The following is a 24610-nucleotide window of genomic DNA, read 5'->3' on the forward strand; positions in this document are numbered from 1 at the left end:
TATGTAAAGGCGGTGTTGGATCATGGTTGCCAGGAGAGAGAGGCCGCCAGGCTGGTACACACCTAAGGATGATGATGATGTCATCGCCAGCGCGCCGCATCGGCCAAAACTCACAATGCAACTCGTTCTTCGCCGTCTCATGTCACGACAAATTTGTCGCATAACACGTGCAGTCAAGGATCAAGCCTACAACAAGAATTCGTCTCGGTTTCAACAGATGATCAGCATAATTGTTGTTCCCAGTACCTAGGTAGCGACGCTCCGAGAGACCTTCGATCAGCAAATATGGTTATCACCGTATTCACAAGACACTGCATGTCCCCTCACTCAGAGCTTGAGCGTATCTAGCTCATGTTATCAAACTCACCACTACCTCCCACATCTAGGATGAGATGCGGGCTTGTGCACACAGCCGCCAAAGGCGTTATTCAAGGATGACAAGGTCTACTACAGCGATTCTACTGGGCGTAATGCTAAGATACATCTGCAGCTCGCATCGGATTCTTGTTCTGCAATGCGGCAGCATCATTGCAGCCTGCAGCAGTTGGTGCTGTTGCAGCGCCCTTACACCGGTGACAGAGGAATCACCGGTTTCCCAATCTGGAAGACAAACGCAGTAGCGTTGTTGTGATCACAAACTCAACCTTGGAACTCAGCGCCCACAAAGTTTTCTGGAAATTTCAGCGACGCGACCTCTTTCTCATCTCTTCCATTATTTAATGGGCGCGACACACACACCCTCCAATGACCCAAACACTCGGCATAGTCCTCGACCCGGACGCGATGGCGCGCGAGCTCTCTGAAACTGAACGTGAGACTGACGCAGAATTCGAAAGACTTCTCGAAGAAGAAAGGCAGGCCATTGCCGACCACCAGCTCGCTTTGACTCTGTCCGGCTTGAGCACCGATGACCCAGAGTACGTACTCAGCTCGACTTACGCTACAAACCTGGCGAACGATCGCTCTCTCGGTACCAATGAGCAGTGGGCTCGCGCGAAGGAGCTCTACGCAGAGATACACGCATACGAAATCGCTTCGCAAGCGTCAATCGATCCTGATGAGACAAGCGATCCCGAAGAAGAAGTAACCAAAAACTACTCAGAACCGTGCCCGGAAGAGCCCCTCACCCTGTGCGAGGCGTGTCTCGACAAGATACCAACCGTAGACACCCTGACGCTTGAGTGTGAGCCCGTGGCTCATAGCTATTGCCGAAACTGCCTCCTCGATCATTTCACCATGGCTCTTGACGACGTTTCGATATTTCCCCCCAAATGCTGCAAGATTCCAATACCTCTTGAGGTCTGTCGTACCATGCTTCCTCAAGGATATGTCAAAAAGTTTGACCTCAAAGTAGAGGAGCTTGCTACACCGAATCCCACGTACTGCGCCAACTCCGATTGCGCCGCCTTCATTCGAATTCAGGACACAAGCGCCGATGTAGGCACCTGTGTCGACTGCAACGAAACGACCTGTGTGCAGTGCAAACACCGCACACACGACGGATTGTGTCCGAGTGACCCACATGTACAGCTTCTCATGGATGCAGCGAAGCGGGCAAACTGGCAGCAATGTGCAAAATGCAGGAACATGGTTGAGCTTTCCCAGGGTTGTTTCCACATGAGCTGCCGTTGCAGCCACGAGTTCTGCTACCTTTGCGGCCTACCGTGGAAGACGTGCAGATGTCCACAATGGGATGAAAATTTCCTCACTCGCCCTGCTCCTGGCGCTCAGCCAGGCCCCGCTCCAGAGGCGGAGCCCGCTGAGCATTTGCACGTTTGGCAACGTGTGAACGGGGGAAACTGTGAAGATTGCAGCGCTCATTGGCTACAATTCGTCATGCACTGCGGCGGGTGCGGTGTCACTAGTTGCTGGCGGTGCATCGACAATCTCCATTAGAGGCGTTCGACGACCCTGGACAAGTTGAAGGGTACTATTTTGGATCATACGAAGAGAAAGATTCGGGGACCTGGCCAGAAGATTATGTAGGCGCAGGGCGTATGTCGCGAGCGGGTGTCAAGACCTAGAACTTGTACACGAGATCGACGAACGATACTAAACAGACTGCGAAACTAGCTGCGCATGTCGGATTAGCGTTTCAAACCCTATCAGCAATTTTTGTACCCTTCTGAGTTCGGTAGAATGAGCCCGAGGACCACTGACGATGTGGCGGTAGAAGCCTTGAGCCTGGCCCAAACGATTTCTTTTGCCAACCAACATGTCAGCCGATGACTCGTACCCTGTGCTGCATTATCGATGAACGGCCTGTAGCGCGTCACGTATAAGTTCTTCTTTGCCGTGTTCCCATCTTGAGAGCAATGTTGTAGTCGCGATGCCGGTGCTGACAGACAGTATGGCATAGTCATGATCTGAAGGGTAGGAAAGAAAGGCATTCGACATCTAGCTGCATAGCTCCCTTGTGTCGCCACAACACCACCAGTAACGACTGTCAAACCTCAGTCGGAATTACTCTGGAGTAGAAGTGGTCTTGAGCGATCGGCGCCAGGCCCCTTTTTAGCCGGATGCCATGCCCAAGTGTGCGGGAGGTGTCAGCGCTAACCAGTGCTTATCCCGACGCCTCAACACCACTTTGCCAATCACCTCAGCTTCCACAGCGCAGCCTTCTCTTCATCATCTCCACACAGTCAGGAGAACATGCAGTCGCCTGCTTCGTCTAAGCCACTATTGCGAACGGTTCTACGCGATCTTGGGAGCGTAGCATGTCTCTGGGCTACCTAGGCACACGGCACTCACGGCAGCAAAATACGAACCATCACAACAACAAAAGATTAGGCTATGAGTCCCGCATTTCGAGGTATCGAAATATGGTAGCTGATTCAGAATATGGCTACACAGATACCACATGTGGTCCCACATTCCTCGAAGCCGACTCGCAAACAAGTATGGCAATGCCACCATCACACTGGATACGTTGATGATGTACAATCATGTCGCTTGGCATACTCCGGCACGTACCTGCATATCTTCGGGAAAACCTTAAACGCGAAAACGGCGACGGCATGTATGCCGCGGATGCTGCGTCTGCAGATCTTTTCGCAACGTCAATGATGCCGAACATTGAGTGGCTTAGTTCATCTCCTTCTCCCGCCTCGGTGCCCGAAAGACGCCAAGGGGAACACGGGTTGGGCTCAAAAGTAACGCTGAGCTCTCATGATCTACTCGCTATACTGTTTACCTGATCCACAAATGGAAGCCTTACAGCGCATTGCTTCTTGCGCCTCGCCTCGCCTCGGGTGTCTCGACCATATTCAGATTCACGGCCCATACTTTTTCCCGCCACATAGCTCGCTTCATCGTATTCTCAAGCCCCACGGCCAAACATAGAACGTTGGGTATTTGGCATACTGTCATAGAATCCCATATAACATGGCCTTCAGCATACCTTCAGATGCAGTGTCTCGCGTCTCAACACAGTCGTTCCTTCTTTGCGCAGTCAAGCCTGTTGTGGTCGCTCGTGAACAGTCATACGGCCAAGTTTTGTTGCTACAGTCATGGTAGCCTACGCTCCTTACTTCGCCGCTACGGCTTCATTGTCGTCTGTCCTCCACGCAGTCACCCCTTCTGAGTTCAGCACCGCGCCCATCTGCCAGGTCGTCACAGCTACAGTCACTGAATACGCCACAGCACGACCCACGACCAACTCTCATGGGCATGGTGGGCCATACTACAATCCCTACAACGACGTACCTCTCCCTTTCGAGTGGCCGGGTAAACCATCACATGGAGAAGCGTACGCTCCTCCTCAGCCTTCGACACCCTACGAATACGGCGGGCCCGCCAAACATGACTACAAAGAACCGTGCTGGGTTCCCAAGGGCACCGACCATCTGAAGAGCTCACTTTCAAATGTCGAACAGTGTGGTAACTCACAATGGGGTTTGATCGACTCTCCCCATCTCCCGGCAAATGGTCTCCCGGGCAGTAATCCCGATGGCGCATATACATCTGAACCAACGAGGCTTCCATCAACACATTCTCTCCACCCTACAGTGTCTGGTTATCCATACAGTTATGCAAACGCCACAGGGTCTACTACTTTCGGACCGACTGCTACAGGGACGCTCGAGCCTATCGCTTCTGCGGCCTCCAAACCAAAGGCTGATCTTCTTTGCCCGTCCATGCCTGACACTGGCGTGACACGAACATACGATCTTCACGTGGCTTATCAAACGATTGCTCCAGATGGTGTTACCAGAAATGGACTCACGGTCAATGGTCAATTTCCCGGTCCTTTAATCGAAGCCAACTGGTATGAATTGTTTTACAACATTGTAATGCTTCAACTGACCGCATCAGGGGTGATTGGATCCTGTGGAGAGTTACGAATGATTTGACTGATGAGGGTACTACCCTTCATGCCCACGGCCTTTTCCAGACAGAAAGTACCTGGTATGACGGTGTACCCGCGGTCAGTCAATGCCCGATCACTCCAAACGGCGGTTACTATGAGATGCTTTTCCGAGCCGACCGCTACGGGACGTCTTGGTATCACAGTAAGTTCTTCAGTACTACACTGAGATACGCAAAAGCTAATTTTCTAGGCCATTACAGTGCGCAATACTCCGGTGGCGCTCACGGCCCCATGGTCATACATGGGCCGAAACACGAGGATTACGACATCGACATCGGCCCCATCATTCTCGAGGATTGGTTCCACGCTGACTACTATACCCTTGTTGAAGGCACTATGAACGGCCAATTCCCGCCCTCCAACAACAATCTCATCAATGGAAGAATGAATTACCCATGTGCCAATACGACCTTGCCTTGCACGCCTAATGCAGGTATCTCTAAGTTCAAATTCCAGTCCGGAAAGAAGCATCTACTACGCCTCATCAACACAGGCGCTGAAGGCAACCAGAAGTTCAGCATCGATGGGCACAAACTGAAAGTCATCGCCGTAGACTACATCCCGGTCGAGCCGTACACGACCAACGTCGTCACGCTTGCTGTCGGTCAGCGCACTGATGTTATAGTCGAAGCTACCGGCAAGCCTAGCGATACCTTCTGGATGCGCTCTCAACTTGCTCAAGGCTTTCGCTGCACACTCACCGACGGCATCTCACCCAACGCTCTTGCGGCAGTATACTACGAGAATGCCAGTACCGACGCTATCCCCAAGTCTACCTCTGATGTCACGAAGGAACAACTCGAGCAATGCAAGAACGACCCCATCACCCAGGGTATCCCGCTGTGTAAGGTCCCATTGGAAGAGCCTGACCATGTCGAACGTGTGGACTTTGACTTCCGCTCCAATGGCACCAACTTCATCTGGTATCTCAACAACAGCACCTACCACGGCAACTACAACAAGCCCACTCTTCTGAAAGCAAAGCGTAATGAGTCGGACTTCAACCCTGAATGGAACGTGTACCAATTCCCCGGTGCGAAGCATGTCCGCATCCACATGGTCAACCACGGTCTCATTGGCGGCCATCCCATGCATTTACACGGCCATGACTACCACATCCTGGCTGAAGGTTTCGGCGAGTGGGATGGCGTTGTGACAAATCCAGAGAATACGCTACGCCGCGATGTCCACCAGATGCAGAATGCACGAAACACCACCGGCACGGTTGAGCCTTCGTACCTGGTGCTACAATTCGTGCAGGACAATCCAGGTGCATGGCCGCTGCATTGCCATCTCGCTTGGCACGTTAGTGGAGGGCTTTTCATGCAGATCTTGGAGAGACCAGAGGAAATCCAGAAGCAGATATTTGGGGATGAGCAGTTTCAACTTTGCAATGATTGGGATGCTTATACTTCTGAAGTGGTCCTCAATCAGATCGATTCGGGGTTGTAAGTAAACTTTCATGTATATAGGGCCCTAGAGTGCGAGCATAGTAAATACCCATGACTTTCCCCAATGGTTGTATCACGTGATTTCACACCTCGCAGTTCGATGAAGGGCGCGTGATAGGGTGTTCATAAGTCGAATGACGGCAATCTCATTGCCTGAACATCAGGTATTTTACATTGCTTTCGCGTCTTGTGTAGGTCAAGCTCTCGAGAGGACGCATCCGTGGACCTGGGCAGTTATTGGAGGCCCCGGGAAGACGCGTTCAAAGGCGGCCGATATGCTGAACTCCACAGTATCGCCGAAGAAACGATCTTGCATCCCGCCGGGCTTTTCGAAAATATCCTATTTTCCCTCTCTTGCCGATGGTCAATTTCCGAGGATAAATTTGCAGTAGCAACGGGCTGTAGGCGCCAGGAGAGATGAGCTCGGAATATTCGCGCGGGAAGATTTGGTCATGACGTCATGGCTCCGCGAACCCACGGCAGCCCATTAATAAAAGTAAATTAAAGACACCGACGATTAGCAAGAGTTCCGTGCTCACAACATCTACCCTTCATCCTAATCTGCCATTATTGGCCAATGATAATGAGCGCAGGTCCTCAACATCTCAAAGTCCTGTTGACAGGTGGTGCCAGGGGTATCGGACGCGGGCTGTTCAGACAGCTGCTGACATCTGGTCATGACGTCGTCATCCTGGATTCCAACAAGGAAGAGCTAGAGCATGTCAGAACTCGAGCTGAAGAATGGTCAAACGGGCGAAAGCAAAGCTGGTCTGCGCTTGAGTGTGACCTCAGCAAGCGAACGGAGTTGAAGACTGCTGTGGAAGAAGTCAAGCGGAAATTTGATGGCAAGCTCGACGTTTTGATCAACAATGCTTTTCCGACAGACCTATCAATATCGGAGGATCGTAGCATGGAAGCCGAAGGGGAAGACATGGAAAAAGAGTGGGATTTGAAGGTTGCGATCGGTCTCACTGCACCGTTCATCCTCAGCCGGCTATGCGTTCCGCTTCTCGCTGCTGGGAATTCCACTCCAAGCTCACCTGGTACCATCATCAACATGTCATCAACGCGCGCATACCAATCAGAAAATGACCACGAAGCGTACTCATCAGTCAAAGCTGGACTGTTGGGGTTGACGCAGTCCATGTCAGTATCGCTAGGCCATCGTCACAAGATCAGGGTGAATGCGATCATTCCCGGATGGATTCACGTCGCCAATGAAAGTAAAGCTGGTGATGAAGGTCAAACCAAGTGGGAAGAGGGTCTTTCAAAGGCCGACGTCGACTGGCATCCTGCTGGCAGAGTAGGTAAAGTGGAGGATATTGCGAAAGCGGTGGAGTACCTCATAGGCAACGAGTTTGTCACTGGTCAGGAGGTTGTTGTAGACGGCGGTGTCGGGAGAAAGATGGTTTACCCTGAGTAGGCACATGAGACCGATACATGACCAAGTTTCTCATTAGCTGAGCAAGTCACGCCGTGCATATGGTTTGCGCATCACTGTTAAAGTCCAGACCGCCCAGCCATGCATATACAGACGCACCGTCTAGTGGTAGATTTTACGCTGAATACATAGACGAAGCACGCATACCAGCTACTCAGCCACGCATCAAGGACAGTCCTTCTAACTTTTCATCTGGGGCAACAACGATGTCTCTCACTGCTCTCTCGACAGAGCTTGATACTATGATAGCCAATCATCTCTCCGACGGCAAATCTCGAAAGGCTCTCTGCGCTCTATCGCGCGTGTCTCGATACTACCATCACGTAGTGGAACCTATCCTGTACCGTGACATCGGCTTTTGCGACAAAGCTGAAATTCGTGCGAAGCGCCTGATGATCACTCTGCTCGACCGGCCGGAGCTCGCACGCCACATCTCGCGCATCACATTGCTTGCGAAAGATACCAAAGAGTACACCAAACCTTGCCACGCTTGCACATCAATCGTATCAGAACATACCGAGCTCAGCCATACTACGCATATGCTGCAACAATACATTTCGAGTGTTACAAAGACGATCGACAGCCTTGGTCTAAAGAGCGATAGACTGGCCAAAGTGTGGTTGGCGGACGTCTTCAAGCGAACAGACGATGTCGATCCTGAAGATCCCAGCTTGGATGGAGTTTTAGCTCTAATATTCGCCCTCGCTCCAAATGTACAGGAGGCGCATCTGGGAACCATCGCACCAGGATCTCTCGATATCACACTACAGGTTATTTCCCTACACGATTGGGACCATTATAGACAATCACCTATATGTCCGAAGCTTGCGGAGCTTGATGTCTATGGTTTCGAGGCGAGAGGGGACACCTTCAGTTTCGGGCTACCCAGCGCAGTCCAAAAGCTGAGCATGTGGGCCTGCGACGTGCTCAATATTAGGATGATATCCACTCCGCAGATGGCCCTTCGAAAATTGGAGCTGCTCAATGTTCACATCACGCCTAGTGCCTTTGAGTCGTTATTCTCTCACCCCTGTGCCTCAAGACTGGAATATCTCAGCCTCGACCACATATGCGATGTTCTACAGCCAGGGCAAGCGACCCCAGTCATATCAAATCTCTTACGGAAACATCTACCATGTTTAAAAACCTTTCGCTGCGTTCGTCCCGACGACGATTCAATGCCAACGAACTGCATCCTCGATTCGCTCTATGCTCTTCAAGAGCTGCATACCCTGCACATCGACTTCACCTTACTTTCCCGATACCTACGCCAAATGACACAAGACAGCCGTGTATCCTTCTTGCCCCCTAGCCTCAGACACTTAGAAGTAACCGATGCCATGACAGTGCCACTCGAAGATCTTCGTTTGCGATCAGAGGAAACAGGGCCACTGGACTCCCCATCTAGGTCTAGCTTATGGCAGCTCATAGTAAGTCCGGCGACAGTGCTCACCCTTGAAAGCTTCAATCTAGTCGTAACGCCAACTTCTGGATGGGTAAGCGAAGGTGAACCTGCATCCCTCCGTGACTTACGATCGGAAATGATCGAACGCCTACACGATGCGGTGGTTGCAGCATCTCAACGTGGTATCAAATTCTGTGTATACGGCGACAGCAGGGGCTGGGAGTTGAAGCGGCAGTTATTGATGAGTGTTGATACCCCATTCGCAGCACCGGTGTCAACCAATGAAGCTTCTGAGAGTTCAAATGAAGGTCACGGCTCTTGAGTGGCCTCGGTGGCATAGAATAGGTTAGCTCGCCTGGTGCCGGATTGGAGTCCTTCTTTCGAAGGTGTCGGGTCTTGGAACTTAGCAATACAGTATCCTCGCAAAGAACGAAGTCCGTTCATCGCTTGTTCAGGATACGCAAGAATCGAAACATCGTCAATCACTACTGAACTTAACCATACATTATATGCCCGTTAACCAGGCCCAGCAGTCGCTCATGATAGTTCTGAAAGCTCTACTCCAGTAACTTTGAGTCTCGTCGTTTGATCTTGTCCGGCTTCATGTCGTCTTCGGCCTCTTCCTCAACACAAACCCCATCCACATCCTTCCCCCACAGGCGTAGCACAGCATCCTTCCTCCAGTCGCACTTTCTCCGACTGATTGCTTGCCTTGTCATCTTATGTACTTTGTCGCATGCCGCCATAGCCTTTTTAAGTCCTTCCTTGCCTTTTCCATTGAGCCAATTCTCAAATTCAAGAATGTTGGGTATCTGCTTCTTGAACCTTCTGCGGCAGAGGTCTTTGGCAGTATGCTTAATTAAAGGGTTTGTGGGAGGGAAGCGACGCACCAACATCTCGAGCTCGCTAATACTGAGAAGTCGAGATGATACGAGCGCGCAAAGGGTGCCGAGGAGAGGTGTAGAGTGAGTGTAGTGGATGCCGAGAACTAAACACGCTTGGTATGTTAGTATATCGTTACGAAGATTACCGGACACAAGGTCAACGCGATCAAGGCCAAGAAGCTTGGATGTAGTGAATGCGTCAAGCAAGCGTTTGATACTTCTTTCATCGGCGTGACCATGTATGCGGAATCGTGTGATTTGGGGCGTGATCTGAACGGCATCATTGGCCTTTTGGCATGAAGCTATCAATGCACGAAGAGCTACGTCTTTGCGGATGACGATACCACGGGCAATGAGATCCACGGTTGGTCCCTCGAGGAGTACCTTGCGGTCTTTGGTATCCAAAACAAGGACGTTTATCGAGTGTCCAGCGATGCGCTTCAAAGATCCACTTTCAGGGATGCCAATCGCTTCCGTAATAATACGATTGCGCTCTTGCTCTTGGCCAATGATTGACTTAGCGCATACATTTGGTGCGTCGCGCCGTATCACAGGCGACCAAGTTGGTGCAGTCGGGAGAGTGATCAGTACAGGGTCCGGCATGATGGTGATCGATAGCAAGGATGATGTCGCTCTACTGAAATGCATTTGTTGTACAGTCTTCCAGCCAGAATATAGGGCGCGTGGATTAGCGAGTGGAGTCGAGCAAGCGAAAGCGCCATTGTGATATCCTGATACATCGCACAACGCACAACCCACGACGTGGCATCACAGCCATTCAAAAACCCTTGTAAAGATCTAACAGAACAATGGGTGGGCATTGTCGGGGGATGAGGTCGAGGCGAGGCTATCAAGTGTCCGTCTGTTCGATACTGGTGGTGAGCTACGGCTATGTTCCTCAAGGCCACAGACGACACTGTATCCTCGTGGATTACGATGTGCTGTGTGGCTGGCAGCCAAGCGAGGTTCAGACTATGCTCCCTTCAATTGCACATATATCTGTGACCGGCTGGACCCTTTTGTCTACCTCGACAACAGCCGTGCTTCTACAGTGGTGTCGGTATGCGCGAGTCTTCGGTGGTAGTCGTAGCGTGCATGTTGGTGTTCTAGTGGTTCTTGTCGGTACCAGCTTGTGGCTCTTGGGAGGATGCGAGGCTGTCTGACGAGACGATGGGGCTACGGCGCGGAGCGAAGATGGCGGTTCTATCGGTTGCTGAGACGCGGCAGCTTTGAGAAGGGTTCCTATATCCTAATTAGGCGCATGACTTGAGGCTGATGGGGGCTCAGTCCATCCAATCGTCAGTCTCCGTATGCGAGTGTCGGCCAGCGACCGGACGCCATCTCGATGTCTGACGCGTCGGATGCGCTGAGAGAAAGTGAAGTACTTGGAAGTATAAACTGAGACAGACAATTTGGGCCTTGTGCACGTAGTCGCGCCAGCTCGGGGCCGTTGGGACTATGACGGCGTTCCTGATGGTGGAGAGCAAAGAGTGTTGCCCAGGACTCGCGTCATCCGGAGTAAGTTCGGCTGGCGCTACTGTGCCAGAGGGCACGCGTCCGACACGCGCGACAACTCTTTCACTTCAGCACTCTCTCGCGAACCCCAGTCGTCATCGAAAAGTCAGTCGTTCATCGTGTGCAAATAATCATTGTTTTTATACGCGTTCCACCAGAGTCTTCTGCCGTCTGATTGAAGATGACGCTTTACTACGAGCCGCACGTTGCCACACTACACCTACTCCAGACCAGGTAACGAGTCCTTTAGATCATTGACCAGTTGCGATCCAGAAAGAGTTATAGCGTTTTAGGCACACGGTTCAACAGCCGCGATGGCCTTCTCTAAATGCGTAAGAAAGCTGCGATGAGATGCTACATCAGCATAACCAGAGAGAGCCAGGAGTATGAAAACGGGCACGAGTAGTCCGATGAGGGCGATATTCTGATCTTCTAGGTCCCCGATTAGGACCATCCCACATTGCTCTTTCCTCATTCAATCCGGCTTCCTCGCGTTGTGCGACCGTTCTGCGCTCGGGTCCCTGCCTATCTAGGTAGTCACGTGCACTGGGTCCCGTCCGTTTGCATGTAAATAACCCGCGCCTCGAGCTCGCTGCCTAAAAGTACTGGACTCCACACCAAATCTACTCCTTCTGTGTAAGGAAGGGCCTTCTGTTTTCTCCAACTGACAAACGCGGAATCACGTCGAACCGCTCAGTCTGCGCCGCATCATCATCGTATTTACGATGGCGACCACGAACATTGCAAGCAGTCACCTAGCTGCAGAACTTTCGTACGTTTCAATTACCATTAAAATAACGCCATGTGCTAACCCCAGGTCTAGTGAGCCATCTCCAGCTGTCCAAGGCCAATCCAAGTCCAAGTCTGCACGTTCTCGTCGCAACCGGGCTGCTAAGAAGGCGGCACTCCTCAAGAACGAGAACAACATCGCTTCCTCTACTGAGCAGGCTGGTTCTCCCGAGTCTGCTGATACTACCAAGAACGCCATACCGGACCAAGGTGAAGACTTGACTGTTGAGACCGTCAGCATCGCCGACACTGACGCCTCTGCGACTGCCTCTTTGCCCAAAGAGCCACTTCCTACCAAGATCAACCTTCAGCCCGCTACCAATCCCGGATTCGGCCCCAAGCCGTCTACGCCGTCGTTCTCTTCCGTCGCCGAGGTTGCCGATGTCCCGCCCCAGCCAAAGACTGCAGCAAAGCAGTCAGCTCAACCGCTGTCTTCCCCGACCATAGATCAGTCTGTTGACAACCTGCTTGAGATGATACGAGCGCAGCGTCAAGCTCTTCTCCAAGGCCCTCGCGTCACCATTCGCATTGGGGATACATCCGTTGAGGGCATCTCCAAGCGCGCAGCAATGGCTGCTTCTACTGTTCTCCACAAACATTTCACCGCTAATCCCCAGTTGCATGAGTATGTATTCTCACGTGGTCAAATACACCCTGGCGCAGTTCGCCTTCTACTCATCGGCTGGATGCAGGAGACGTGCAATGAGTTCGAGGCCTACGCTGTCCCGGCTCAGAAGACCTTTGGTGAAGACGTTGCTCTCCTGCGCGCTGCTCGCCTGTTGGGCATGGAGCGCTACTGCAGCCACATCCACGCCGGCTACGTCGAGTACCTCAAAACCCAGCTTCCGAGCTACGAAGAGATCATTGCCGTCGAACAGAACGCCACGTCTGACAAAGACCCACTCTGGACCGCGATGGTCAACCACCTTTGCCACGACCGCTACAAACGCCTTATACCCGATTCCGAAGACTTCGCGGCGTTCTTGGAGAAGCACACTCGGTTAAGGAAAGCTATGGAGTCCGCTGATATATTCTTTGCTGGAATGGCAAAGCGGCAGGTTGAGGGCCGGGAGCAAGAGCGTGAGAAAGAGCGCCGCCAGCGTTGGGAGCGCAACCAGGCTGAGAAGCACGAGCGCATTGCTAAAGAGCGACTTGCTGCTGAGTCGCTGAGGAAGAAGATGGACGAAAAGGGTTCAGGTCTAATGACCGTCACTGCGGAGGAGGCGGAGCTGCTTCGAGGGCGCACTCGCACCCGCTAGAAGACCGCTGAACGCAGCCTCTGCCTTCACCTCGGATTTACAGACAGTATCTTTTCACTGGCTGTATAATGGCGCGTAAAAGAGACTAACAGCATCTTATCAGGTGACCAGGACATCTTAGCGGTGAAGAGAAGCCTGTACAGGGACTCAGGTGTTTTAGCACGTTCCTTCTTCCTGCTCTTCCTCAGGGTATCAATTACCGGGCAGATAGAGGTCAAAATAAAGTGACTTTGGAATACATGGTAGATACAAATGTGCATTAATCCAACCCAATCTCTAAACCCCCATGTCTCTACTGATTACATCGAATATCTTTTTTGAGACGTCGTGCGGCTGCCTTTACCATCGTCCCAGCCATCATTCTCTCTTGTCGTCTCAGAACTCATCCGCCCAATCACCCAGTTCCTCATTCCAATCATCACTGCCTTCCTCGCTCTTCTCGTATCCCTCCCACCAGCTCGCTACAGTCACTGGCGGCTCACACTCTTTGCACCTAGCCTTGATGTATATCGCACTGTCCTTGTCGACTAACCCAGTATGGTGTCCATGTGGTACGACATCAAGCTTGTTGTTGCAGTCATCCTCCGCGCAGATGATCGTGCAAACGTCCATCGGAGAAGATGAGTGTGAGTGCGGTGATAAAGGGCTTATCTCGCTCGCGGTCCTGATGCCATGTTGGGGGTGGCGACGAACGACCTCGGGGCTGTTTGGTGGGTAAGACATCGTGTTGTTGACTTTCGAAGTGCTTATAGCTCTTGAAGAAGCTGGTGAGTAGTGTTGTGATGAGCGAAGACATGATCTTGGGAAGGGATGTATTTATGACTTTGTTGATTGCCTGGTGAAGGCAATTGTGATTGTGTGAAGGAGGAGAGCAAGCACGGAGGGCGCTTTGTGTTGAGTGAAGTGAACTATGGTACAGTGAGTGTTATACATCCCTCATGACCCCATTGCAGTATCGTTCACAAAGTGTCGATGTCACTGCTATTCGTGGCATGCCTTAGCCCAGCCTCATTCGTCTTCCCACCATTCATCTTCCAATAAGTCTCTCGCATTCGGTCTATCCCTCCAGTCCATCTTCATTATCCTACGGACAAACTCGTTATCCTTCCTTGACAGCTCGATCTCTGAGATGACCTTGAACATTCCCTGCTGCGCTGGTAGATTGTTCCTCTTCAGAGACGCTAGGGTCTTAGTAATCTCTTCATCAGCTATCTCGACGGTCTTGTTTGGAAACGGCCCGAACCAGTATAATTGTCGCAGAAGAACATGCAAGGGGAGATTTTCCCTATCCTCCTCAGCTTTTGGGCCCTGAGGGACGCATAGGTTGAAGTGAGAGCCGTAGTGCATGTGCACGAACTATGCATCGAAGTCGTCAGCCAATGAACGATGCATGAATATGAGACAATGTCAAAGGGTGTGAAATTCAGTTTCTTACCAGCAGTCCAAACGCCCAGATATCTGCAGCTGTATTCCACGGTAGTTGCAGAATGATTTCTGGGCTTACCCATGTTGGTGCGCCACACGGAGTCCCAGAAGTAGGAGCTGCACTGGTGACATGAGAGCAATTCCCCATATCGCCAAGTTTGACCTCGCTGAATCGATTGTCGCCTTCCTGCAGGTTGACGTAGACGTTGTCTGGTTTGAGATCTTCAAGTATAATCAGCTCCAACATTTCGCTACCAGCGACAGACAATTGATACCCGCATGTACATAGCCGTCATCATGAAGGCTTTTTAGAGCCTCTAGAACGCTGCGCGAAACGTGCTTCAACTCCTTCCGATTCAAGGCCTTTTCCGCGGACGCCTCGGAAATGGTGTTGTCAAGATACTCCAAAGCGATTGTGACGGGCAGATCTGGGCCCTGAATCTCTTCGGTCATTGATCTAATGTAAGGGCTGCGATGTTGAAGCTTCTTAAGAACGTTTCGCTCGTTCGTAACCCCATGGTGGCCCTGCTGGGCCTTGATCACCGCCAGCTTTTGCGCTTGGTTTCTGGCGGCCGTTAGAGGTTTATATGTTTCTATTGTCACCATAGCACAGACTTAGCGAGCCAGACAGCTTCTTTGAGCTCTTGAGTGATTGTATACGTCCCGATGCTACCCTTGAGAACTTGGCCGACCCGGAAAAGAGACGACATGGTGTATTCGACGCGAGAACCCTTGGTTATCGGTACTAGTCTGTATATAGGTACAGCTTCATCGTCTCATCTTGGGTTGTATTTTCGCGGATGAAGAAGACATGGCACACAAGATTTTGTGCGGCGCAGTCCTTGGACTCCTGCGGTCATGTCGATCGCCAAGGCACTAACGACAAGTTGGGCGACTTGCAGGAACAACCGTAACGAAAGCAACAATAAGATCATTCGTGTGTATATTTACTCGCGTATTTCAAGTATCTGATCTCGGTAAAGAGGGTCGGGAAATAGAAGATGACCCAGGTATTTAGCATCAATGACGCAGACCGCCACCTGGGCATGTATGGATTGATCAGCCCTGAGCCCTTACATTTCCGCCGTGCTATCGAGCCAGGAATAAACCAAAACCGCTCTAATCATATCAACTCTGCATCCACTGTAAGAACAGTTTCCTTCATTCTGAAATGAGATCCAGACCGTTATCTGTTATTCACGCAACGACTACACTGCTCAAGGAGGCAGCGAGTGCATTGCATGACGGACAAGAGATCGGTACGTTCACATCGCGCACATGCGGTACCGTCATGTTGTTTCCAAACGTGCTGGCAGACGGTCGGTGCCATGTCTAGAGCATCGGTAGGAGTCGGCCTCAGAAGATGACCCTCGTCGAACTGCGGACAAAGGCACGTCTTCCATGTGGCGCCGCACATGTAGCAGAACTGATGACTGCAGCGACAACTAGATAAATTAGCAAATTAAACTGTGAGTATCTCGCGCGCTGCACTTACATGATATGGAAACAGCCAGTGTCTAGCTCGACCAGATTCTTGCACTTGGTGCACTGTTGCCACATGACCTTTCCAGCTGTCGCCATCAATATCTTGGTGTCATCATCCTCGGCACACAATCCTTTATGCGCTTCGAGCTCGCATACCGTACACGTCTCGGTGTCGCAAATATCGCAAGTCGCAACGCCGCTACTGATGTTTCCTTTCGGGATGACGTGATCGCAATCCGCACCAGAACATAGGGTTTCTTGAGCCTTCTCCTGCTCCGCCTTCTTTTCATTGACCTCGGTCAATAGCTCTCCAGGCAGTAGAACACTGCAGCCCTTTACCCCGTTTTCGTTCGTGTCGAGTGGGATGGTGGCTTTGCAGCATCGAGGCGGGAAGAGTGAGGTATCTTTGTGGACAGCGAAGTGGAACAGATCTATAATGCAGTCTTTGCAGTAGAGATGGGAGCATTCAAGCTTGATGGTGTCCTTCTCGGGCTTTGTATCACCGCAAGCACCGCAATCGGCAGTAGCCTCTGGTACCAGCTCAGGTTCTGACTCTGACTCCGGTTCTGACTCCGGCGCCTCAATGAGATCTGGTGTGAGACTTGCTTCCTCCGCTACGACGACTTCATCATCGGAGTTGTTCGCGGAGGTGTCGCTGCTTGATCTCGATGGCGTACGTCTTGCTTCGTCGCCGTTGTCGCTTTCGTCATCAGTATCCTGCTGATATGTCAGTATCTTAATACATTCAACGTAGTGGGATTATTGTGGGTTCACGGAGTATCCGGTCAGTTGTCGGAGAATAGCATACCTGGCCATAAATGATCGACAGTTGATCTTGAAGCGTGTGACGAATAGCGCGATAGCTCGCAGTACCATTGTCGTCCAGTTGGACGCCTTCGAGCGCTTCTGTAATCTCGTCTAGTCTGATCTGGATGACCAGTCTGCCGGTAGCGCGATCGAGCCCAGTGATGTCCATGGTTGATGGTGATAGGTACGGACGTGAATGTGACGCCAACTTTACCTGTAGCCGACGCAATAGTCTTGATGTATCGATGGAGCTAAACAGAGCGCTAGCAAGCGAGGTGGTGCTTTTCTGTAGCCCTCTTTCACTATATCGGAGCCTTGAGGGCGAACCCCGAGTGGGGTCGCAAGCGTTGAGTGGAGATATCTAGTACTTCTACCATCAGTACAGTGTATAGTACAACACATAATCCACATCGTACAGGTGGTGATGCCAGTACGCCTTACAAACCAAAGCTATCTCAGTCGTCTTGCCACCACTCATCCTCCAAAAGTTCTTTGGCCGTAGGTCGATCTCTCCAATCAAGCTGCATAATCTTCGAGATGAAATTCCTGTCCTTCTTCGCCACTTGTCCTTCCGTGACAGACGCGAACGGTGTTAGTTCGTCATACGGGATCGTTTCCATCAAATACTGTATGATTTGGGCGATCCCTCCGTCACCCATTTCTATAAACGGTGGAAGAAAGGGTCCAAAATAGCGGAACTGTCGCTCGAGGACACCTAACAGGTACCCTTGTTCACCGCGCTTTACATCTTGCGGCTGGAACAAATTCCTATCTCCACCGTAGATTAGACTGATGACCTGATGAGCGGACAGTCAGCTTATGCTTTATGACAACTTCTAGCCGAATCTTAACACATACCACGGTACCAAACGACCATATATCTGTTGCGGTGTTCCAAGGCATCTCTAGGATAACCTCTGGACTAGACCACACAGGCGCACCCACAAGCTTTCCAGATCGAGCCCGCTCTGAGTCCACCGTACAACAGTCGCCCAGATCACCGAGCTGAACATCAGCGAAGCGGTTGGGTCCCTCCTGAGAATTGAAGAAGATGTTGTTGGTTTTGATGTCTTGTCGTCCTGTCAGGCCGGTCCACTTACTTCAACCAATGGATTGCGCATACGTACCTGAGTGCACATAGCCTTTCTCGTGCAGAGCATTCAGAGCTAGCAACAACCTCCGAGTTACATATTTCAGCTCCTCTCGGCTCAACTTCCTTTCGATCGATGCAGTTAGGACATCACTGTCGAGATATCGCAAGGCAATAAGCGGAGGCATGGCAGGTGGCCCATCCACCTCGTCTACCATTGGCCTGATATGAGGGCAATGCTGGAACATTTTGAGTGCATCACATTCTACTCGCACCGTTGGAGGTCCGCCTTTGATCACCACTCTTCTTTGTCCTTGGTCCCTTGCATAGTTGTCAGTGGCCAAGGCATAGAAGGCGATATTCGGGCCTCACTTCGCAAACCAAAGTGTCGGTGAGACTTGCTTGGTGATCGTGTAACTGCCTATGCGGCCCTTGAGAACCTCGCCCGCGCGGAGGAGAAACGACATCAAAGCCGTGGTTCCGTCGTCGCGATGTTCAGCTGCAACGACGCACCAGAAGGCGATATAAATTGTGCACAATGATTTGACACGATGAGCATGAGTGAAAACGCCAGTCGAGGCAGCGTGGATGGATGCGAGAAAGCCCTGGAGCAGTTGGATGCGGCGCAGCCTCGCCAAGGCGCTACACACCCAGGTAGGTAAGGCCTCCTGAGGTTGGTCGGCATGTCGGCGTAAAGCCTTGAGAGCTCCTACACCAGCACCATGACTACCAGAAACTATAGACTTGCGTCGACCGCGCTACGCGCGCAACTGTTCTCACAGACTCACACTCTCGTATACCGAAGGCCTGGCTCAAGCGGTTAGCGGCGAGGCTTTTTGGACATGCCGGAGCCTAGGCCCGTCTGTGCCAAGTCGATATATAGTCCTGACCCGAGAATATGCATGTGAGTCAGATTCCATCCTATGTACCTGGAAGCACGACAGAGATATCATCTTCTCAACGAGTAATAGTGGTGCGTGGATCTGAGTGCATGAACACATGGCTGTTCGAATGGCAAGCTGGACTAAGGGTGGTCCCGTACCGCGCCCCATAGGCTCCCCGTCATTGTGAACTCATTGCATCGCCTAAAGTTGGTAGTCAGGCATGCTTTGAGATAGCTGAAAGTTGCAGCAGCATGTCAGAGCTGAAGTCGTAACAGGGTCTGGCATGATGTCAGACTTCAAACATGATTTCAGATACTCGACACATCACATCTCTCGATACCTGGCTATCGCAAGACTATATAGAGAGAAATCTCGAGATCCGAAGCGTCTAACAAAAAATAAGAGGCGAGAGGGGAGGATGGCCTCGGGAAGCTCCCCTGTTCTGGTACAACTCGGATGTGCTCCGGGTCGCCCACTTCCACTTCACGCCGGACCGCGGCATGCGCGACATGCCCAAAGTAATTAGATGATTCCCTCTCTGCGCCAGTATTACACGCATGTCAGATACGAGGGCAGGGGGCTGTCATCGCTGCCTTCTTCTGAGGTTAAAATCGAATTTGAAGTCCGTCACCATTCACCGTTTCAAGCCCCCTGAAATGGTTCCGTCACCGATTAGACTTATCACGATGAGAACAGTGTAACGCGAAGCTATGAAAGCAGACATCATGATAGGCTCCGACATCATGTCATTGATATTGCAACACCGATCCCGAATACCCTCAGACGTAGTTCAGTCAGAGTCACTGCCTAAAAGCCACCCTACCGCCTGGAATAAGACGACCTTGTAAGCACTGATGTGCTGACCTGCGTAGAAACGATAAATTCCTGCACAGATGTGAAGCTTAGTTCAACCTCCGCGCAGACACGAGGCACTCCTGGAAGTCGACCACCAACTGTCTAGCATCTAGACCATTGGCAGAGTGCAGCGTGAGACCGGAAAGCCTACCTGCAACGAATATACAGATCTGTATTGCGTCTTTCAAGACAGAGTCCCCTGCTTATGTTGTTGTATATAAGACGTTGCCAGCTCTAGAGAAATCTCGCACCAGCATCAACAGCATCACCAAGCACACGAAACTCGACAATTACCAATACTCATTGTTCAACATGATTTCCTCCAAACTCCTCAGTCTTTCTACCTTGGCTCTGCTTCCTTTGGCCTTTGCGGCTCCAGCTCCAATACCCCTCTCTGCCGCTAATGCTGCGATTCAATGGATTCCGATCGACTTCAATGGCAAAACTCTCTACCTCAATAGCGCAGCAGTAGTCGTGTCTGCCAACCCCGGCGATGTGGCGACACGAGCTCTGCTCACTGGCTCCCCCGACTCTGACACCTGTGATGGCACTACTCTCGACCCGCATCCTGCTCCTTTCGCCAACACGGCAGACTGTGCGGTGATCCGTGACTGTAAGCCTCCAAGTCTCTGAAGTCACTTCTGTAGAGTAGTTGTGGCCAAAAGAGCGTCTGACTGACCATTCACCAGATACCCGCGGCCTGAACACCTACTATGGCGTTTGGGACAACACTCCCGACACACACGGTGTCTTGTACTACGGCACCTGTGTCTTCGAAGCAGGCACCCGCAACATCCAGGAAACCTGGATTGGGTCTTCGAACATAGCGGACATCACTGAGCTTGCCCTCAACAAATGGCAGGTACGTTCCAGCTCTCCCATGGAAGTGCCAAGTTTGTGTGCTAATGAACAAAGTCTGGCGGTGTTGTTGCCTCTCAGGGACAGACGGAGTGCGACAACTCTGGTATCGGGAAGTCGACTGTTAGATGGACTATCAAGCATTCTTGAGCAGTCTCTACCTAGGTAGTGAAGGATGAAGCGTTGTTTTCAGGCAGATTGGGGTGATTCCATAAGCCTAGCTTCGTCGAAGGGGAATGCCTGGGTAAGCAGTGATTAGAGGACGTGTTGTTTTAGCTTGGAGTATGCAGTCGGTCCCTACCTATTAAAGCAAAGAGCTATGAAATTTTCTAGTTTGTGTATGAGTGTGTTGTCATCGTGCTGCAGCCTGCATGTGTGCATGCCAGGGCGAGATGCACTATACTCTGTTTGTCGAGCCTTCCCGTCTCAGGTACAGCCCCGCCCGGCTAAAGCAGAAGCCGTTCTCCACTAGTTCCCTAGCATCCTTTGCATCATTGCGACACGTTACATTCTCCCCTCCATTGCGCTCCTCGCAGTTGCTGCTGAACCCCAGATTCTTCACGCCGTCTTGTTCTCTCTTCATCGTCATGGTGTCTACGCGCTCGCATCCGCAAGGCGACTTCCCTGCCACAGAGCCATCACCCGTCAAGAAGACGCCAAGATCACGAACATCGACCGCGTCCCCAGCGCCCACCTCTCCAGACCTCAACACGTCACCGCCGCCAAAGTCGCTTGCGAGGCGCGCAATCTCCAATGCCAAAGCCGAAATCAGCCCTCCCTCTCCATCCGAGATCGATGAGCCGACGTGGTGCCACACGGCATCCAATCTTACGATAGTTTGGCTTGCCATCTCGATCCCGCTTGTGCTATGGGACACGCTATATGTTCTTCTGCGCCCACATACCATGGCTGGTGGCGCGCTTCAGTGGCCCATCTGGAAGCCGTATGAGATTTACGCTTCGATCGATCATGTATACGGATGGCCCGGATGGGAAAACCATGATGGGTTTGGCGGCGCGCAAGCCATGCTGAACGCTGTGGAGCTTGTGCTATACGGCCTCTACTCTATGATCATATACAACCACAGTGTTCCTACATCTGGAGGTACTGGCCTGCAGCTCAGCGAGGGCGTGGGCAAGTTCCTCTCTGGCGGCAGGAAGGTACGCGGCAAGACTGGCAACCGCGCGCTCATCATCGGGTTTGCTGCAGCAGTCATGACAGTCAGCAAGACAGTACTCTACTGTACGTTCACATGCGACACACGGGCAATACACAAGCTAACGATGGTAGACTTTAATGAGTATTTCTCTGGCTTCGCAAACGTTCGCCATAACGACTGGGCAACGCTTTTGGTCTTCTACCTTGTCATGAAGTAAGCTGATATCCTGCATCTGTTTGCACCTCGTACTACAAGGGACAGAAAAGCTAACTTTCTCCGCAGTGGTCTCTGGGTCATCTTCCCCGCATACATGACTGTCGTCTTCGGTACCGATATCCTACAGGCACTCGACATCGCAGCCGATTCTTCATTTAAGAAGCGCTATTAGCTCGACTTTCGGAAACGCATTCTACACATACCAATGTCTTATTCTTTGATCGCTAGGAGTGTTCAACATCCACCGGCCCTTTCGCTAGGAGCCTTTCGCATTCTTGTGGCGTTTACGGAAGCGACGACAAGCGGTGCGGATCAATCGCCGGAGCCATGCGAAGAGACCACCGCGCGCATGTCCTGCATCGTTGGCATCGCCCGGCGCAGCTATTGACGGCTTCACGGAGCCTTTGGTTAGCAGCTGATACAGACAAAGTTACCCGTCTAGGGCTTGTGCTACTCACCACGACCGATACCCCACTGACGTCACGCTTTAGGCCAACGAGGGCGGAGCTTGAATCCCAGCCGTCCGGTGGCAGGCTCGCTGATATTCGCTGCGCGTCGGCGGTCAGGTTGTCGAGCATGTACGGCGCTGGTACTCGATCGAGCGCGGCATCCATTGCGTGGTATTTTGCTGCTAATGTGTCGCGATCTTCAAAGTGGGTTGTACGAGTGAAGAGTTGGACGTCGAAGAGGCAAACAAAAGTGTATTGCGGTTGCGCTCGCTAGTGGTCGCATTCACTGTCTGTTCGCGATATACTTCTGTCACACGCGTCAGAGAAGTTTCAGTTTCATTGTTACTTTACAATATTATGCTAAGCATCAAACTAGTAGCCTCATCATTACTCATTGCTGTCGTTCATATTACGGTTCAGAACCTTCCTCCATCGCATCGATGCAAAATCTAAACAAACATCTCCGAGCTTTTTGACAATCTCTACATGACATTGCACCCGATACCCATACCACAAGTCCTACCCTCCTTCTTTTTCTTCTGCATGCTCTCTGCTTCCAAATCCTCGCTCCTTCGTACACCTTGTGCTCCCTCCTCACTGACTACCCTGCGTCTCTCATTCAGATCTGCCATGCTCACTGCTTTGGCGAACGGTCCATCGTCAGTCTCCACAATCGCCTTCTTCCTTTCGAGCTCGTCTCTGCCAGGCGTGCTAAAGACAGAGCGTTTGCTAGTGACCGTTCCGCCGGAGACACATGAGCCCTCGGATGGCGAGACGTGTCGCGCTACGTTGCCAGCCGCATCTGACATAGGCTTCCGAGGCGGTGATTCCATGGCCTGCTGTGGAGGGGCGAGATGCATGCACGCACGAATATCCTCCTCTCGCAGGGGCTGCTGCATAATCAAGGCGTCGTTTCCTGGGTGATCTGACGTTGGCGCGTAGCCTGCCTGAGAGCCAGGCACTGCCCTCTCCGGTTGCGCAGCCCTTGCGAGCGCTCGTTCACGCATCTTCCGACGCTCAGTCTGGGTGTAGAACGCCATGAGCTTGTCTTCTGGCCCAATAGACATCTGGGGATGATCCGTGTTGAAAAGCCCAGAGCCATAGGATGGTTGCTCGTCGAATGATTCAAAGAACTCGAGCTTTGGCGTCGGTGCTGTGGGCGTAGTAGTAGGGGTGGCACGAGGAAGGCTTGATCTGGATTTTTGCTTCGAAGAACGCGTGGACTTTGGGAAGGGCGTCGGAGTTCCGAGCGGGAGATAGGCGGAGCGTTTCTGGGAGTTTGTCATTGGGGTGGGTGTGTCTGGGCAGTCGGTGTATGCGTCGCTGTCGATGTAGTCACCAGCTTGTATCTCTGCATCTCGCGGGTTGGTTGCTGTCATGTCGTCTTGGTCACGCGATGTCGACTCGCGATGCGAAGACAACTCTGTTGGTGTGCTGTACGGACGTTTCTTCGGACTTGTTGATCTGGAACCGCGCTTTACCGGTGACCGCCTTGTCATCATTCCGCCGCCTCTCTTGATGGTGACATTGGCAGTGATATTTGCGGGAGAGCTTCCGAAGTTACCGTTTCCTGGAGTTGTGGTGTAGTCGGCGAAGTCCGTCTCTTCATGACCAGAACCATGCACGTATGCTCGCGGATAACCATCGCTCTTTGGTCGCACCTTTGCATCCCCGAATGTAGTTTGAGTATCAACATTCGGTGACCCAGTAGTCGCAGAATCCTGTCGCGAAGCCTCATCCAAACTCGGTGGCGGCGACGGCGAGATAGCGCGAATCGTGGAGCGCGCCGTGGATGGACGTGTAGGGCTCGGCGGGCCAGGCGTAGTCGCGCGCGGGCGAAAGTGTGTTGACATTTTCGCAATTGACAGTCGTGATGTTGACTGCGAGGATGCGGGCGTTGCTAGGAGGATGTGGGTGGGACCGAACTGAGCGAACAATGCAGGGCAAAGCCGATCAGCGACTTTCGGACTAGAGCGCACGTGGGATGAAAACACAAACGTAAAACTCGCCAAAGGCGTGCAAGTGAAGTGAGAGGGGATGAGGAACGTGCTATGGGGTGTTTGCGAAGTGCCGTTGGTAGCCTACAGGTGCCCTGCTCTCACTTCCTGTTGTCGGGCTACTGTACTGGTCACATTTACTGCCACTTTGCTGATACTTATTGGTTGGTATACTAAGAGATGAGCACACTTTCCACAAACAAAAACTGCTTGGAGGTTTTCGCGATGGCTTTTTGTTGCAGTTACACAGGTACGTCATTGTGTAAACCTTA

General features: G+C 51.8%; 9 protein-coding genes across 9 annotated transcripts; 5 read left to right on the top strand and 4 right to left on the bottom strand.

Annotated features, from left to right (window-relative positions):
• Positions 1 to 744: 744 nt before the first annotated feature.
• J4E84_004608 (uncharacterized protein) lies at positions 745 to 1354 on the top strand (the record flags this gene model as incomplete). Its single annotated transcript, XM_049387211.1, has 2 exons — positions 745 to 1181; positions 1300 to 1354. 2 exons carry the CDS (start codon positions 745 to 747, stop codon positions 1352 to 1354), a joined length of 492 nt encoding a protein of 163 aa, XP_049244984.1.
• Positions 1355 to 4409: 3055 nt separating this feature from the next.
• J4E84_004609 (uncharacterized protein) lies at positions 4410 to 5821 on the top strand (the record flags this gene model as incomplete). Its single annotated transcript, XM_049387212.1, has 2 exons — positions 4410 to 4417; positions 4570 to 5821. 2 exons carry the CDS (start codon positions 4410 to 4412, stop codon positions 5819 to 5821), a joined length of 1260 nt encoding a protein of 419 aa, XP_049244985.1.
• A 576-nt stretch (positions 5822 to 6397) lies between these two features.
• Positions 6398 to 7243, top strand: J4E84_004610 (uncharacterized protein; the record flags this gene model as incomplete). Its single annotated transcript, XM_049387213.1, has 1 exon — positions 6398 to 7243. One exon carries the CDS (start codon positions 6398 to 6400, stop codon positions 7241 to 7243), a length of 846 nt encoding a protein of 281 aa, XP_049244986.1.
• Positions 7244 to 9223: 1980 nt separating this feature from the next.
• J4E84_004611 (uncharacterized protein) lies at positions 9224 to 9562 on the bottom strand (the record flags this gene model as incomplete). The annotated part of the gene is made up of 2 exons (XM_049387214.1): positions 9224 to 9520; positions 9557 to 9562. The coding sequence occupies 2 exons, from the start codon at positions 9560 to 9562 to the stop codon at positions 9224 to 9226; spliced, it is 303 nt and encodes a 100-aa protein (XP_049244987.1).
• Positions 9563 to 11790: 2228 nt separating this feature from the next.
• J4E84_004612 (uncharacterized protein) lies at positions 11791 to 13113 on the top strand (the record flags this gene model as incomplete). Its single annotated transcript, XM_049387215.1, has 2 exons — positions 11791 to 11837; positions 11889 to 13113. The coding sequence occupies 2 exons, from the start codon at positions 11791 to 11793 to the stop codon at positions 13111 to 13113; spliced, it is 1272 nt and encodes a 423-aa protein (XP_049244988.1).
• A 1008-nt stretch (positions 13114 to 14121) lies between these two features.
• J4E84_004613 (uncharacterized protein) lies at positions 14122 to 14621 on the bottom strand (the record flags this gene model as incomplete). The annotated part of the gene is made up of 2 exons (XM_049387216.1): positions 14122 to 14411; positions 14618 to 14621. 2 exons carry the CDS (start codon positions 14619 to 14621, stop codon positions 14122 to 14124), a joined length of 294 nt encoding a protein of 97 aa, XP_049244989.1.
• A 1408-nt stretch (positions 14622 to 16029) lies between these two features.
• Positions 16030 to 16999, bottom strand: J4E84_004614 (uncharacterized protein; the record flags this gene model as incomplete). The annotated part of the gene is made up of 2 exons (XM_049387217.1): positions 16030 to 16740; positions 16832 to 16999. 2 exons carry the CDS (start codon positions 16997 to 16999, stop codon positions 16030 to 16032), a joined length of 879 nt encoding a protein of 292 aa, XP_049244990.1.
• A 3754-nt stretch (positions 17000 to 20753) lies between these two features.
• Positions 20754 to 21893, top strand: J4E84_004615 (uncharacterized protein; the record flags this gene model as incomplete). The annotated part of the gene is made up of 2 exons (XM_049387218.1): positions 20754 to 20761; positions 20954 to 21893. The coding sequence occupies 2 exons, from the start codon at positions 20754 to 20756 to the stop codon at positions 21891 to 21893; spliced, it is 948 nt and encodes a 315-aa protein (XP_049244991.1).
• A 930-nt stretch (positions 21894 to 22823) lies between these two features.
• On the bottom strand, positions 22824 to 24194 carry J4E84_004616 (uncharacterized protein; the record flags this gene model as incomplete). The annotated part of the gene is made up of 1 exon (XM_049387219.1): positions 22824 to 24194. The coding sequence occupies one exon, from the start codon at positions 24192 to 24194 to the stop codon at positions 22824 to 22826; it is 1371 nt and encodes a 456-aa protein (XP_049244992.1).
• Between the last annotated feature and the right edge of the window lie 416 nt (positions 24195 to 24610).

This window comes from Alternaria hordeiaustralica (assembly GCF_023758085.1).
Source record: "Alternaria hordeiaustralica strain BMP 2776 chromosome Unknown scaffold_7, whole genome shotgun sequence".
Lineage (NCBI taxonomy): Eukaryota > Fungi > Ascomycota > Dothideomycetes > Pleosporales > Pleosporaceae > Alternaria > Alternaria hordeiaustralica.